Source organism: Panthera pardus, unplaced genomic scaffold (assembly GCF_024362965.1).
Source record: "Panthera pardus isolate Hobbes unplaced genomic scaffold, ASM2436296v1 HiC_scaffold_15, whole genome shotgun sequence".
Lineage (NCBI taxonomy): Eukaryota > Metazoa > Chordata > Mammalia > Carnivora > Felidae > Panthera > Panthera pardus.
The window spans coordinates 16,239,960-16,254,973 of NW_026526710.1; the positions used below are offsets into that span (position 1 = coordinate 16,239,960).

Consider the following 15,014-nt stretch of genomic DNA (forward strand, 5'->3'; position numbering starts at 1 on the left):
GACCTGGAGGGATCCAAGAGGGTGACATGCTAGGTTATAAAGTGAAAGGAAATTCAGAAAGGCTAAGCCAAGCTAATTTTGAGAGCAAATTTTAAAATACTACTGGAAAATGGAACGTGACTGAGTTGGAAATACAATGTTGATAGGACCAGAAACTCCGGAAGGGGTTAGAGAGATCCGAACAGCTCTTCCCCTGGAAGAAACCAGGACAGGGAGGTGGTGACACATGTTGGTCCACAGATACAAAAAAAGAAGCAGCCAGGGGTTTTTACCAGCCTCTGTGACCCCTGGACTGGGCTTCAGGGAGTCCATCCATGGAAGGCAGCGTGGGACGTGGCAGGCAGCAGAAAAGATTTGGGGAGTAAGGTTGCTAGAAAGCCTGCACTTCCTCATCCACAAGGAGCTGAGTACCCTGCCTGAGGGCAGCCTGTGAGTGAGCCCAGGAGACTCCGTGATTCTGATGTGCCCCATGGGGGAAGGTGGCAGTGAGCAGCACAGGCTGTGGTCAGTTAGGTCACCGTTCCAGGACTTGGAGCAGCAGCTCCTCCCCAGGCCATGGGGGTTGGGGGCAGACACCGGTGGGGCTCAGTGGCCTCCTCTCTGGCCCCCAGTGCTGCCAGACTCACGAGCCTTCTATTGTTAGGGCCTGAAGCAATGTAATGAGAATAAAAGATCCTAATGAGGGAACTCCTAATTAGAGCAAAATCTACGTTCAAGCCCCAGGGTGCTGCCCTTTGACTCGGCCTGCCCACCCACATCTCTGCTTGTCTGGCACCAGCACGATCTGACCCATGGGCACTTCCTGAGGACCCCAGAGTCTGACAACAGCATCCCAGTTACTACTGTGCTCTACTGGGTATTCAGAAACATCCTGAATGAGCAGGTTTTTATGAAAAAATGAAACCAAGGCTTGGAAATAGAAAATAAATGGGACTTCCTGCATCTCTGGTCTGTTCTGGAATGCTGATGTACTGGAGGGAGTGGCTGGGACTGTGTGTAGCTCCGGAGGCAAGAATGAGCAGCCACTGCCTTCTAGGCCCCGGCCCTTGGGTCACAGCCTCAACCCCCACCTCCTCCAGCTGGAACTAGATCCAGCCACTGCCTTGTTCTCCGGCTCCACTTAAAATTAAACCCTGATTCAAACTCTATTTGGGCATTTTGGATCAAAGGAAGAACAGAACAAATCTAACCAAAATATAATTTGGAGCAAGGCTCGAAAGAAAGCCCCGAGTACAGAGGGTAGGAAGAACAAGGCAGGGAAGGCTAACCCTGGGAGAGGCTCCTTCCAGGGACAGCCAGCCCTGCCTGGAGAACCCACCTGTCCTCCTTGGCCTCGGTGATCACGGTGATGAAAGATGTAGAGTCTTCCATGGCATCGAAGTACTCGGTATCTTCATCTTCCTCACTGTCCTCTCCTTTGGGAGTTAAGAGGCTTCCTAGAGACACATGTAAAACCACCGCCTCAGTCTGCAACTCTGAAAACTCAACTGCCTGAGGAAGCCCAGAGCCCAAAGGGTAACTTTCACTTTGGACCCTGCTCCTTGACCCCTCCCCTTGCCCCCTCCCCACTCTGGTCACCTGGTCCCCATTAACCTGGCTGTGGCTGCCCTCCCTCCCCTTCCTGGAATGAGTTTCCCTCTCGGTGCTCTGGCTCAGAGGCCTCCCTACTTCTGGAAGCCTCCCCTGATCTCTCAACATGCCATTCAGTCTGTCTAGGGCCAAGCTTCCCTTTGAAGGACCCCCTTCCTGGGGTACCTGTCACCCCCAGGCCAACCCCAGGGCAGCCCTGCCACAGAGGGCCAGTTAGGCTCACTGGACTCTTATGAGAACTAGAACTTAAACACAGGGAGATAATTGCCCTTTGAGGGTGGCTGTGGGACATACAAAGTCACATAGGCACATCCAAATGTGGGCATGTCAAGGGCTATGTGTATTAGTGGCCTGTGTAAGCAGAGCCGGCTGGCAGAGACAGGAGTAGGCGAAGCACCAGTTGGATGGACAGAGGCTGAGCAGCCCCGGAGCAAGGGACCTAGCCAGGCTGGGTGGCCTTCACCCACTCACCTTCGCTGAAGCTCTTGGTGGGGTTGGTGGCCCGGCCGGGGGCACTGCGGAAGGCCCGTTCGAGACTATTGTGCTGCTTGGCTAGCTGCTCAATGGTCTCTTCCAGGTGGATGCGCTGTTCTTGCTCATACTGTAATGCACGCTGCCATTTCCGGCTGTGTGTCTCTGCTAGTTCCAAGAAGTCCTTGCAGGCCTTGGGAGGGAGGAGTGGCGGTGAGCACAGGGCCTGGGGCAGCGGGCCTGTCCACCCCCACACCCCACCTGCCAGCTGCGGGTCAGCGAGGAAGGCCCTGGGGTGCTCTCACCCCTCCCCCTCCCTTAGTTGGGGTGCTCAGAAACACCTTTGCTGCCCCTTTTAGCTGCCATGGGGACATGGGGACCCTGGCTTTCTCAGAGCCAGCCGGGGGACTGGCATCTGCCCTGGCTGGCGTCCCACAGTCAGGATGCCATCTGAGAACACCAAAGCCGGGTGTGACTGGCGGATGCTGCTGCACCAGCAGCAGCTGGGGAGGCTGGGTTTCCATATGGTTGGGGCCCAAGTTCAGCTGCCACATCCTCACTGTGTGCTGGACCTGAGGTCTGTCACAACCTCTGTCCCCACTAGAGCCCAAGACCTGTGGTGCTCAGGCCAGTCCCCACCTTTGGCACAGAAGGAAGGAAAGCCACATTCTGCTGTACTTCCTGGTTTAGAGAGGTGAAGACTTGTCTGGCAGAGGAGCTGAGACTGGACCTTTCCCCAAGGTTGCCTTCAAGTCTGTACCACATAACTCTGCTTTTAAGTGAGGTTCCCCCTTCAAACTTGTGGCCTACATTCACATCCAGATTCTTTTCAGCTTCCAAGATTCATAGTGGTTCTACCACACTCTTATGAAGCAGGGGTTGGGCATTCTGCCCCTCTCATCCCAGCAGAGAGGAGGGCGCTGGGCTCAGTTGTCCCTGGAGGGCATTGAGGTCCGAGCCAGCAGCCTCTGGATTTGTCCCTTCTGGACTCCTTCAATGCAGTAGGAAGGGACATATATCCTCAGTCCCACCTGCATCACTGGTCTCTGGCCACCACTCCCCAGCTCTCCCTTCCCACTCTTGTTGCACCAGCCACAGGGCTCCACACACATTACACGCTGTCTGACCCTGAGGGTTAGAGTCACACTTTTCCGGAGGGACAGAGGTACACAGCCCCTCGTCTGTGACACAGGGACAACGTGGCACTATCTTGAGGGCAGTCGGGAGGAACCATGGAGGTCCTGTGCAGTGACTGGCCAAGTAGCACACCACAGACACTCCCTCGGGGACACCACAGGCATCAGCACCTGCCTACCGGCTACCCAACTGCTGCTCAGACCTCTCTCACGTCTCCCCCAGGAAAGGCTCCTGTGCCAGCTCAGTCAGGTTCCCCCAGACACTCCTACTCCCACCCCCCAATCTCACGTCTGCAAATTAGCTTCTCTAGTGACTGTGCTGGTTTCTCTTGGTCCCGCAGAACCCCCAAACTCAGCAGCGGCTCCGCACATTTGCTGGGTGAGGGAACACCCTCCTAGGGATGGGTGTCGGGGCCTCTCAGGAGAATGGGGAGGGACAGCGCCTCACCAGAGGGGGCAAGCTCCTGTGGGGAAGGGTCCCAGCCTGGGACCCAGAGGGCTGGCCGCCCAGCAGGCCCCAGCAGGCATCTCACTCCTCAAGCCCACCCCCTTGTGCCTTCCCGTCTCTCATCTCCCCTCCCAGCACCCATGTGGAGTGGGCTGGGCCAGGCTTCCTCCCCATACCCCCTCATCCCCACACACCATTCTAAAGATGTGATGGGGGCCCAAGGGAACCAGCAAAGTATAATGAAAAAGGCTTGTTATCAGGAGTGGGAAGGCCTGGGTTCCTGCACAAGCCACTCTGCCCCTCTGAGCCTGTGTCCTGTGATGCAGAACAGTAATATCGGATAGATCCTGTGCTCTCAGGTTCCCTGTCCAGCTTTGCCCAGGAAAATCCTTGAGGTAGGAGGAGTGGGATCATCCCCAATTAACAAATGAGGAAACTGAGGCTCAGTTTCCAGCAGCTGCCCTGCAAGGCTCTGGGGAGGAGGTGTATTCAGTCCGCCTCAGATTCAGGGGCTTCCCCACCCTCCCCAGAATGTTCCCGCCTGGCCATACCTAAGCCACTGTAACCAGCTTCTCCAGAAGGGGCAGGGATTTATACTGGCAGGTGACCTGGCACAGGGTGGGGCGGGAGTTAAATCCTTACAAATTTAACAGGCTCTGGAGACAGTAGAGGCCGCACCCAGGGCAGCCGCAGATCCGGGGCTATTTTGAGTTTGCAAATTAAGGATCTATGAGGTTCCCCCACTGGTGTGGAGCTGCATTCATGGTCTGTCATGCAATTTGGGGATGAGGCCACGCCTGACTGGCCTGCGACTTGGAGCCAAGCTTTCACCACCCAGGGTCCCACAAGGCTTCAGTCCTTGTCCTGGGTCCCTGCTCCTCCCTCACCACTGCAGGCCTCAGGCCACATGGCTACCCATTCCAAAGGCCAAAGTAGAAGACACCTCTTTGCTGGGTCTGCACGAGTGAGTATAAGAAGTAGTGGTAGAGGGGCGCCTGGGTGGCGCAGTCGGTTAAGTGTCCGACTTCAGCCAGGTCACGATCTCGCGGTCCGTGAGTTCGAGCCCCGCGTCAGGCTCTGGGCTGATGGCTCGGAGCCTGGAGCCTGTTTCCCATTCTGTGTCTCCCTCTCTCTCTGCCCCTCCCCCGTTCATGTTCTGTCTCTCTCTGTCCCAAAAATAAATAAAGAAGTAGTGGTAGAGGGTGGGGGGCGGAGTATCCCCTGGAGTCCTATGAAATGGGTGGGTAGGGACCCCCCCCACCCCATTCCAAAGATGGTGAAACCGAGGCTCCGAGGTCCCACAGCAGGAGGTAGCAGACCGAGACCCAGAACTCAGGTCCTCACCCCAGAGTTCAGTCCACCCTGAGCCGTTACTCCCTTGAGACTCCTGTCCCACATCCTCCTTGTCTCCCCACAGCCCTAAGCTCAGCCACGGTGCCCAGTCAAGCTAGTCTCAGTTCCTGCCACCTGTTTGCTGATCAAGTAAGGAGTCCTAACACTGCAGGGGTGCCGGCCGACTCTGCCACTGGCCCTGGCAGCTTGCTAGGCCCTGGCAGCTTGCTAGGCCCTGCTGAGCCGGGTGCACCGTGCATGTCAGAAGGAGGCCCAGTGCTGCTGGAGGAGGAGCACCCTTGTTTCCCTGGGTGGGCATAGGCATGGGGCACACCGCTCCAGGAAAGCCCCTTGCCGGGTCTCCTGTCCCGAGACTGAGGCCCAGGGAGAAGGGGCTGCCCAAGGGACAGGCAGGATGGGCCCCAGAGCCATGCTTCCCCCATAGAGCCAGGCCTGCATGTCTTGGGGTGAGGGTACAGAGGCCCAGGCTGTGCCGTACACACGGCCTTTTTATGGGCAAGACACACAATGGGTGCCTCAAGGTTTTCTGGGTTCTTCTCGGTCTGTGGGTGCTCTGCCCCGTGGCATGTTGCCTGTCCCCCTTCCCCAGATTGGCCTGGCAGTGGCACCACGCCCCTTACCTCCACCCTTGCCCTCCACCAGCACCACTCCTTCATACCTGCCACCATCACTCCCCAGTAGCCCTCTACAGTTCCTGTCGCCATCTCTCTGTCACTGGGCTTTGACACTGATGGGCACTTTGATATCATGTAACTGATGGCATTTAAAACAAGCCTGGTAAAAGAGCCACAGACCACAGTATAAAACAGTAGCCAGAGGTCATGGTAACTACCTCCCACAAATCCACGTCGGAGGACTCTATGTGGCCTTTGGGCTTTCTGGCTACAAAAGCAAAGAGGGAGAGATGATCATAGTGCAGAGATGAATTAGACTGCCTAACTCCCACCCCTGATGTTCTGATGTTCACGCACTCGAAATGCTTTAGAAGCTACCATCTTTTCTTCCAAGAGAAAATGGAATGTTTGGTGTATTTTGTGCAATAGCTGACAGCCTCTTACAGACCTGGCCTCCAATCCTCTCCAGACTCACCCCCCGGAGCCCCATCCTTCCCCACTCACATGTGGCCCATCAGACTCCTAGCTCATCTGCAATAAATGAAATGCCCCAGTCACTGTACGGGCTGTGGGGAGTTCATCCACCCCTTCCACCCTGATGTGCCTACCTGGTGTCCATCCTCAACTCCCAAGGTTTCCTCTGCCGCTGCCCACCTTCTCCAGGCCCCATCCCAGCCACGCCATGGAGGGAGGCAGGTGCTGGCCTGGCCCAGCTGCCCTGGAATGCTGAGCTGGTCTGTGCACTGTGCATTCACTAAGCTGGATTAGGCCTGGGGCCTGCTGGGGGGCCGGCTGGGGGCAGCTTCCAGGGCCCAGGGAGGGGCCTGGCTCACCCACACCCCGAACATGGTCACATTTCCTCTCTGCCACACGACTCTCAGAGAGCTGGGGCCCAGCCTTAAGAGCGGTGCCCTAGGCCACCACGAAGCCCCTTCCCACACTGTACATGCTCTTAAATGATGCAAGAGACGAGGAATGGACAGAACAAGGAGGCTGGCCTCTTGGGCCGTGGTGTCCTCATGGGAAAAATAGAGGGCTGAACCCCAAGACTCCTACAGAGTCCCTGATTCCATGGCCCATTGGGTAATTGCCCTCTGGGTGGAAACAAGGTTCCAGTCTCCAAGCCCTGACCCTTCCTCCTACCCTCAGGGCTATCGAGAGGGTGCCCGAGATGAAGAGGTGCGGGGTCCTGCAGGCAATGCAGTTCTACCTCTGTGTGGAGGGTGGGGAGCCTGCTGAGCTGCCCCAAAGCAGAGTGAGAACCAAAAAGCCCAGGACAAAAAAGGCAGCCTCCCAAACTGGGGCTAGCTCTGCTCAGCAACAGGCTGGGGAGCCGGTAGACCATTCCTTCCCACGAGGGGCTCTCCCTTCTCAGAAGCCTCGCCTTGTTGAAGGGGGCTGTGAGGCCTGCCCATCTGAGCCGTGTGAGCTCCAAGGGGAGCTGCTGCTGGTCCTCCTGACAGGGATCCGGGGGGATGGACGCCGGGTCTCTGAGCTAGAAACCTTTGTCCAGCTGTGGCCAGGAGGAAGGAGGACAAACTCTAATCGCTTTTGTTGTCCCTAATCCTAATCCTGACAACGATCTCACTGCTCCCCAAATATGGGCGGGTGAGCAGGGCGTGGGGTCAGCCAGCCTGGGCCCCGTGCCTGTCCTGCCTGTGGCCCCAGGCAGCCCCTCAAGCTCTCAGAAGGGTCTGCAGAGCCGAGACCCTGCTTAAGCCTGGCCCCTGTGCAGTCACTGCCATCCTAGATATGGGCTTGAGGAAGGAGCCAGGGGACTGCTGGACGCTGGGGCAGGTGGCCCTTGGGCTCATGGAGGAGGTGGGGAGATGGGACAAATGCCCAGAAGTTCTAGGCTGAGTGGGTTCCCTGGGTTGACAGGGGCCAGCTTGGTGACTGGCTCTGTATCTAGCCACCAGCGCACAGCAAATTCTGGTAACCATGGATGCAGGGAGGACAGGAGAAAGGGCCGCATTTCCACCTGCAGCCAGCCAGGACCCGCCAGATGTCTGACTTCCATGTCTGGCCTGCAGGCACCCTCAGGCTTTGGGGCTCCCAGGTATCTGCCCCCCATGCTGCTGGGGCTGAGGCTGCCCACCCACCATCTACCCCACCATACTGGTCCTCACATGGCCAGCATGACTGTAGTCTTGCCTCTAACTGGCCTGTCATCATAAAAGTAGCAAACAGGAGGAAGTCGTGCAGACTCACAGTCTCTCTGAGCCACTCTGCATGTCCAGAAGCTCACACCTGGGGACACACTGAGGTCAACAACATCCCCTCTCCACCCCCGGCCCCCCACCAAGAAGTAGTAGGCTGTCCTCAGTACACACATCCTAAAGGCAGGTAGGGGAAATGTCGAGGTTCACGCTAGGCCTGCACGGCTCAGAGGCCACTATAGCAGGAGACACACAGCCATCTCAGGCCTCCAAGACCAAGAGTGGGGACCTCTGGAGCCAGGACAGTAGTGCTGGGCTAACCTGGGGCTTGGGGGTAGAGTCCCCCTGGGTCAGGACCAGCCAAAATGCCATGCTGGGTGTTCAGCACTGTCCTGGCCCCTGGAAACCAAGCCTCTCAGCGGGGGCTGGGCCAGCCACCTGCCTGTTCCCGCTCCTCATGCAGCACTCAGAATAGACCTCGCGACTCACACAGGGCTGAGCCCTTCCCAGACACCGAGGGGACGGTTATGGCTTCTCCTTGATGTGGCTCACTCATGGCATTGGGGAGGCAGCTTTTCACTTCAATTCAAACTTTAAAATAGTCCTTTCCACATTCAAAATAGTTTACCCCTTGCACACAGGAACCAGAACCATCTGGCCGTCAGTTTGCCAACCGATTTTAAACAGTTATGGAATCTATTTTTATTCATCTCCCCAGGCCTCAAATGAGCAAGCTGTCAGGAGCAGAATAGTGGTCAGCTGGACAGGAACCTACCCACGGGCCCCAGAAGGACAAGGGAAGGCAGCTCCCCTCACCGCTGCTCTGTTTGGGTGGGCGCAAGGACCCCTCTGTGGTCTCCAAACAAGGCTGAGAGAAGCCTCAGAGCATTTCCAGCACAAATAGTTCCGATCTGGGACTTTATTTCTGTGGTGCCCCAAATCTGAGTGCTCTGAGTTGCTGCATCTATATCTGCATACATCTCCCACCTGGCCCTACTTGCCCACCTGTCCCCGTCTGCCCCCACCTGTCCCTGCCTGCCCTGCAGTTTGCTCTTACAGCTCCCTTCAACTGGAGTTGGAGGCCCACTCCCTCCCAGTCTGAATGTGCTGAGTGCCTCCCTCCACAGGCTCTCCTGCGTCCCTGCCGTCAGGATCCGCACCGTCATCCTGCTCAGCCAGCTCACCGGCAGTCAGCAAAGGGTGTCCCTCATGAGCCTCTTCCTTCCTCAGTAAACTGAGAGCCCCAGAGTGTGCTGTCTCGTCAGGCCCTTTGAGGTAGGCCTGATGGGTAACCATCTTCTGTTGGTCAGTACCACTTCCTGTCCCCATTGGGCACTTTTGGTCTTTGGTCTCCCGTGGGGCTCACCACTGCCCGGCTCTGCTCACTCACTGGCCGCACAAAACTTGTTTCTGGGAAAGGCCCTCCTGCATCCTACCTGAATCCATGGGACTGACCACTGAGTCCATGTCTAGCATTGTGAGGGTGGAGGTGGGGGTCAGACAGCAAGGGCCACCCATTCCTCTAGTGGCCCATGCCCACACCTTGCAGTTCCCTGAGAGCACTGATCTCTCCCTTCACATCTGATCTGCTGGCCCTACCGTCAACACACAAAGCAGCCGGGCTAGCCACACTAGCTCCTCGCTGCCCCCTCCAGTCTAAGCCACCACCCCACCACAGGGGACAACAGGGCCTGCTAAAGGGGCTCTAAGCACCTGCCCCTGCCTTGCCTGTAGCTCATTCTCCAAGCAGCAGGGGGCTCTTGCTAAAACATGAGTCAGATCATAGTCCTTGGCTGTGGGCTCATTCAGAGTGGAAAGCACAGTGTTCTCCATGAGCGCACAAAGTCTCCTGTGAGTGGCTCTGTCTCCCCAGGCCTCCCCTCCATGATGGCCAGCACTCACCCCCGCCTCCCATTGCTCCAGGACTGCCTGAAAACCCAGAACTGGCTCTTTCCCCACCTCCTTCCAGGTTCCGCTCCGCTCCCCTCCCCTCCAGCCAGTCAGTGCCTGGGACCTCCCACCCCACCCCACCCGCCCATTCTGAAGATCTTTTCGCCTCGGACATGCCCTATCACCTGCATGGTTACATCTCCCCAAGGGGATACAGGTTCTATGAGGCTGGGCTTTGTTTCCTGTGTGCCCAGGGCCTAGACCAGGGCCTGACTGGATCACGGAGGGATCACGGAGGGCCTCTTGTGCCTCAGTGTCCACCAGCAGCTGCACATCGCCCTGTTGCAAAGTGCTCAGTGGGTGCGAGTCAGGCTGACCTGAACTCATAGCTCCTAAGGGCCATGGGGTGGTCACGTGGTTGGAGGAGCCAAGTCCTGGGCCCCAACACGAGTCATGAACTCTGAGGAGCTTCTCACAACTCGAGGGTGGGGGCTGTGTCAGGAGCAGTCTGCCTTGCTTGGGGGCAGCTTCCGCACTGCGAGGGCCCGGAGGAGCAGCCAGTAGGGAACAGAGGCTGCCAGCCCACCGAGGGGGCTCAGCACTGGAGGAAGTTGACACCGGCACCTGCCACACAGCCCTCAGTGCCTTCCAATTGGACTGTGGCTGCCACGGCCCAGAAGAGGAGCTGTGAGCTGGTGGCATGAGAAGGTTCCCAGGGCTCAATGGCAGGGAAGTGGGCCGCATGCAAGTCACAGAAGCACCACTTCCCCAGCCAGGCTCTATCGTCTGGGACCTGCAGATAGAGTCTGCTTCCACAGGCCGGGGGAGGGGAAACTGGCACTCGCATCACTCCAGGCTGGCCCCCTGGAGGGTCTCTTCTGCCGGGGGCAGGGGCCATGAGGCTGGAACGCAGGGCTCAAGGGCGACCCATGGGAAGCCCAGGTCACCCAGGAAAGCCCAGGTATGCTGGGCCTGGAGACAGGTGATGCACTTCAGCCCTTGCGCACAGACCCCACAGCCAGCACTGGGGACTGCCCAGGGGCCAATGGCTGTGACTCCAAGTGTTCATGTAATAGCCAGGCCTGCCACTCTTGGGCAAAATGACTGTTCTGGGCCTTAGGGTGGCACCTGAATAGTACAAATGACGCTGACGACAAGGAAGCCATGATGACACCAACCTCAGTGGCCACTGTGAGGAGCAAAGTACCGGGAAGAAACTGGGGCAGGCTGCCACCTTCCTGGAGGCCCGCCCTACAAGCCAGGACACTCTGCTTTACAGCAAAGATAAATTTACAGGAAAAGAGAATGAAACTGGAGTTTATTCTTTTCACTTTATGGAAACTAACACCCAAAGCATGAGCTACTAATATGTATTAATTCAATCATTTTCCACCTTAAACCGTGTGACCAGCTCAATGCTAGTACACCAGGCACATCTTGGTTCCCAAGAGGGATGCTGTTACAACAGGTGCACTGAGGTTCAAGACTCCTCCATCTAAGAACCAAAGTCATTTAACAGTGCTGTGAGGCTCCTCTGATGGCAGGCTAATCCAGTTACCCAAACAGTAATCCATGCAGGGGGCTGCTGAGCTGCCTTTGATCAGACTCACAAAATCCCCCACCAGGGAGTGCTGCCAGGAAGACGCCATGCCACCGCGGCTCCTGCATTCTCACTACCTGCTTGCTCTCAGTCATTCGCTGAGGCTCCTGGACTCCGGGCACTGTGCTGGATGGGGAAGGTCCGGGGCTTCTGACAGGGTGCCCAGCCCAGCAGGAGGATGGGCAAGACGCTGCAGCACAAAAGTCCGTCAGATGCTGTGGCCCCACAGACAGATGTGGCCACTATTCACACTTCCCTTCCCTGCCTGTGAGTGACTTTCCTCACATGTACAGGCCCCACTCTGTGGCCACTACATTTCCAGGATGTGCCCTGGCACCCAGGATGTATAATTAGCACCCAAGGGTCACTCTCTTGGTGGGCTGTGGTCAGCTGGGCTTGAGCTCACCTTCCGGCCGACCGTGAACCTCCCCAGCCCTTCGCCAGGCCTTCTACACACTTGGCCTTCAAAAGTGGGCACGTGAGCTGCTATCCCTGCAGCTCCTTGAGAAGGATGCACCCACATGTGACAGGGTGTCACTATGTGAGTCCTCTGGACTGTGAGCTCTGGGGGTAGGGCGGAGTCCCTGCCTGGTCCAAGCCCTGGGAAGGCTCAGTGGGAAGCTGCTCAGGTCTGGGTTCAATTCCCAACAGGCAGGACTTTCCTAACTGCATGAACCATGTGGTCACGGCTTCACTAGGTGATAAGAAGAGTGGAAGGGGTTGCCCTGAGTTCACTGCTGTGCTGCGGGCCAATCTCTGAGTCCTAGCAACCAAACCACAAGTAGAGGGAGGGAGGCTGGGGCTAAGTATAGCCCTCCTGTGAAAAACGCAGTTAGTTATGAATTAATTTCATAAAGCACTGTTCCTATTTCTCTGTGACCAGGCTGGGTCATTTCTCTGCAAGGTGGAGTGACAACGATGGCATGGGGCAGTGACACATGGTTCTGCCTGCCAAGGGCTGGGTACAGGGCCTACTTTCTGACTGACCTTGTTCAAGTGGGGAAATGAAACAAGAATGGCTTTGTAAATGGTGAACAGCAGGCAAACATGAGATGTTGCTACTTAGAATTGCTTTTCTGACATGACACCCACTTTGGTTGGAACATCACATATTTGGTGTTCCCACTGGGCTACTGTTGGGGACACAGGTGACTTGAGATCTGGGGGCACAGGGATGCCTGGGTGGCTCAGTCGGTTAAGTGTCCGACTTGGGCTCAGGTCATGATCTCCTGATCTGTGGGTTTGAGCCACACGTCAGGCTCTGGGCTGACAGCTCAGAGCTTGCAGCCTGCTACGGATCCTGTGTCTCCCTCTCTTTCTGCTCCTCCCCCACTCACATTCTGTCTCTATCTCTCTCAAAAATAAACATTAAAAAAATAAAAAATAAAAGATCTGGGGGCACAAAGCCTGGTGAGGGGGAGATGTAGAATAACAGGGGAAACTCTGCACAGTGGGCTCAGTGAGGCACAGCAGTGCCCCTAGGTTCCAGGGGGTTCAAGCCAGAGGAATGGCTTTCCTGACAGGAAGCTTGGAAAGTCTTCTGGCCATGGTAACATCCATGTGGGGTTCTGAAGGATGAAAAGGGATCTACCAGGCATCTAAAGGGTGGAGAAATTTCTAGAAGGTACAGCATAGGCAAAGGCACAAAGAGGTGGAACACTGTGATACTGTTCAACCTTCCTGATCCAGAAACTTCCTCTGCGTGTCCTGTTCCCTCAAACACTTACAGAAAGGGCCATGCTTGACTCGAGGTGAGTCTCACTGCGCCTGGGAGCAACGGCACAGGAATGGGCTGTGTCACTAACCACAGTTCTTGGGGTCTTAGGAATTGTCCAGGGAGTGCTCTCTCCACCCTGTTAGGAGCTATGCTTGTGATATCAGTACCCTTTCCCAAATTTGAAAGAGATTTAATTGTCCCTCTGACTTTTCTCCTGAAGGCTGAACAACTCCAGATTCCTGGCCACTTTGGGGAAAAGTGAAGGCAACACAGCTGATCCCTCTCTATGTGGGAAGGGAATTTAGACATTTGGTGTCTGACAACCGTGTACTGCGCTCCCAGAGCTGACTCGGTTCCTGCCAGGTGAGGCAGGAAGCATCAGGAAGGGTCCCCAGTAGAAACACGGGCCTCTATACCAGCCTGGGCTATTAGCACAGCCTGTTGGGGCCAACGCCACACTTTTGTGTGCACCCCCCACAATGGAGGTAGATGGGAGAGGTCCTCACATCAGCTTCATGCTAGCAGGTGGGCAGAGCCCAGCCAGGAGTATGGCTCTTGGTCACTTGGATCGACTTTCCTGGTGCCAGAACTGCAGTCTTCTGTAATCAACCCTAGGGGCTTGCTTCCCATCAAACAATTCATTATGCACTTATATGGCAAACTGTTTTTATGGCTTCCTAAATACAGACAAGTCTCTGATGCCTGATAAAAGATTGCTATTAAAGACGCCAGTTGAGAAGTTCATTATCTGGGAAAAGCCAAAACTGCTTACTCAAGACAAAGCGGCTTCAGTCTCAGGAGGCGGAGAGGCAGAGCCAGGGAAGCCTCACGTGAGGATGGCTTCTAGGATGGACGGGAAATACAAATGTACCATCGTGTCATTAAATGCTTAATATCTGTGCCTGTCACTGGAAGAAGTGCGGTGACCCAGACCCGTAGAGTCTGGGGGCTGTAAGGAGGCCAGCTGGCCGAGAGGGTTAACACAGGAAGATGACAGTATGACCAATGATGGGATTAACCCGCAGGGTGGCCTCACGGCTGTGACCCAGCAGCCTCTCAGCAGGCAAGCACCAAATACCCCTGAGTGCTGTGGACAAAGGTCTGCACTTGCTGAGCTCAGGGAGCCAAGCACTGTGGATGCTGTGCCTGGGAAGAGGGGCGCACGTCCTCAGCCCCAGGCCCCAGGGTACAGATTCCTAAGGCTTCCTCCTGCACCAGGGGTGGCTCCAGTGGCAGGGTGGGTGTGGGTGGTGGATGTGGTCTACTCGCCCCAAATGGACTGCCCATTGTCCCAGTGAATCAGGCTCGGGGCAAGTCTCTGATGCCCCGGGGTCTCTTTTGCCCAGGGGTCTTGGCCTGCAGTGGGCTCCAGCCTCCACCTTCCCACCCTGCCCTGGATGTACAGCCTAGTCCCAACTCCTGACCCTGCTCTGGTATGAACCCCTTGACTTGGAGGCTGGATCCCCCATCTGGCGCTTGCTGGGCACCAGTACTGTCCATTGTCTGTGGCCAGCCTGATGGTCTGCCTGAACCACCTTCTCTGGACATGGGCCGCCTTCTCTGAGGTGGCCTCCATTTCTCCACATCTCCCCTTTCTGGTCCCTTTGCCAACATGCCACCCTGGTCCTGATGTGTTCCTCCTGGGGGCCGTCCCTGGGAGGAGGCTATTGCAGTGAGACCTGTGTCTGCATGGGAGAGGCCTAGAAGAGCATACACATCTCGGGGAAAAACTTACCAGGCAGAAGGGAGAAGGTCCCAGAAGCACAGTTAAGCATTATATTCTCTGCCACTATGAAAAGACCCTCCCAGCTCCCAGTCACAGCAATGTGATTTCTAGAAACCCATGGAAAGCAATGACCCCCAAGGCTGTGCCTCTTAATTTACAGACCGTGGCTACTCATTTGGCTACTATCAGGTTGGTATGACCCATGATGGCAGGTTCATCTTTAAGCTCTTCTGGCTAAAGGAACCCCCAATGCCCATCTTCTACCCGCGTACATGCCCCTGTGGTTACTGGGTCCTGATCCTGTTACATC

At 56.3% G+C, this 15,014-nt stretch overlaps 1 protein-coding gene across 5 annotated transcripts in view; it reads right to left on the reverse strand.

Moving 5' to 3' along the window:
• The window catches only part of OSBP2 (oxysterol binding protein 2), a 178,169-nt gene that overhangs the window by 17,394 nt on the left and 145,761 nt on the right, over positions 1 to 15,014 (reverse strand). For 4 of the 5 annotated variants that reach the window (XM_053902167.1, XM_053902170.1, XM_053902169.1 and 1 more), the window contains 2 exons: positions 2,062 to 2,254; positions 1,319 to 1,436 (listed from right to left, as the gene is read on the reverse strand). In XM_053902167.1, the coding sequence (XP_053758142.1) occupies positions 1,319 to 1,436; positions 2,062 to 2,254 (311 nt within the window). Of the gene's footprint in view, positions 1 to 1,318; positions 1,437 to 2,061; positions 2,255 to 6,220; positions 6,354 to 15,014 lie in introns of those variants that run through there. The other variant, XM_053902171.1, reaches the window with a different exon arrangement.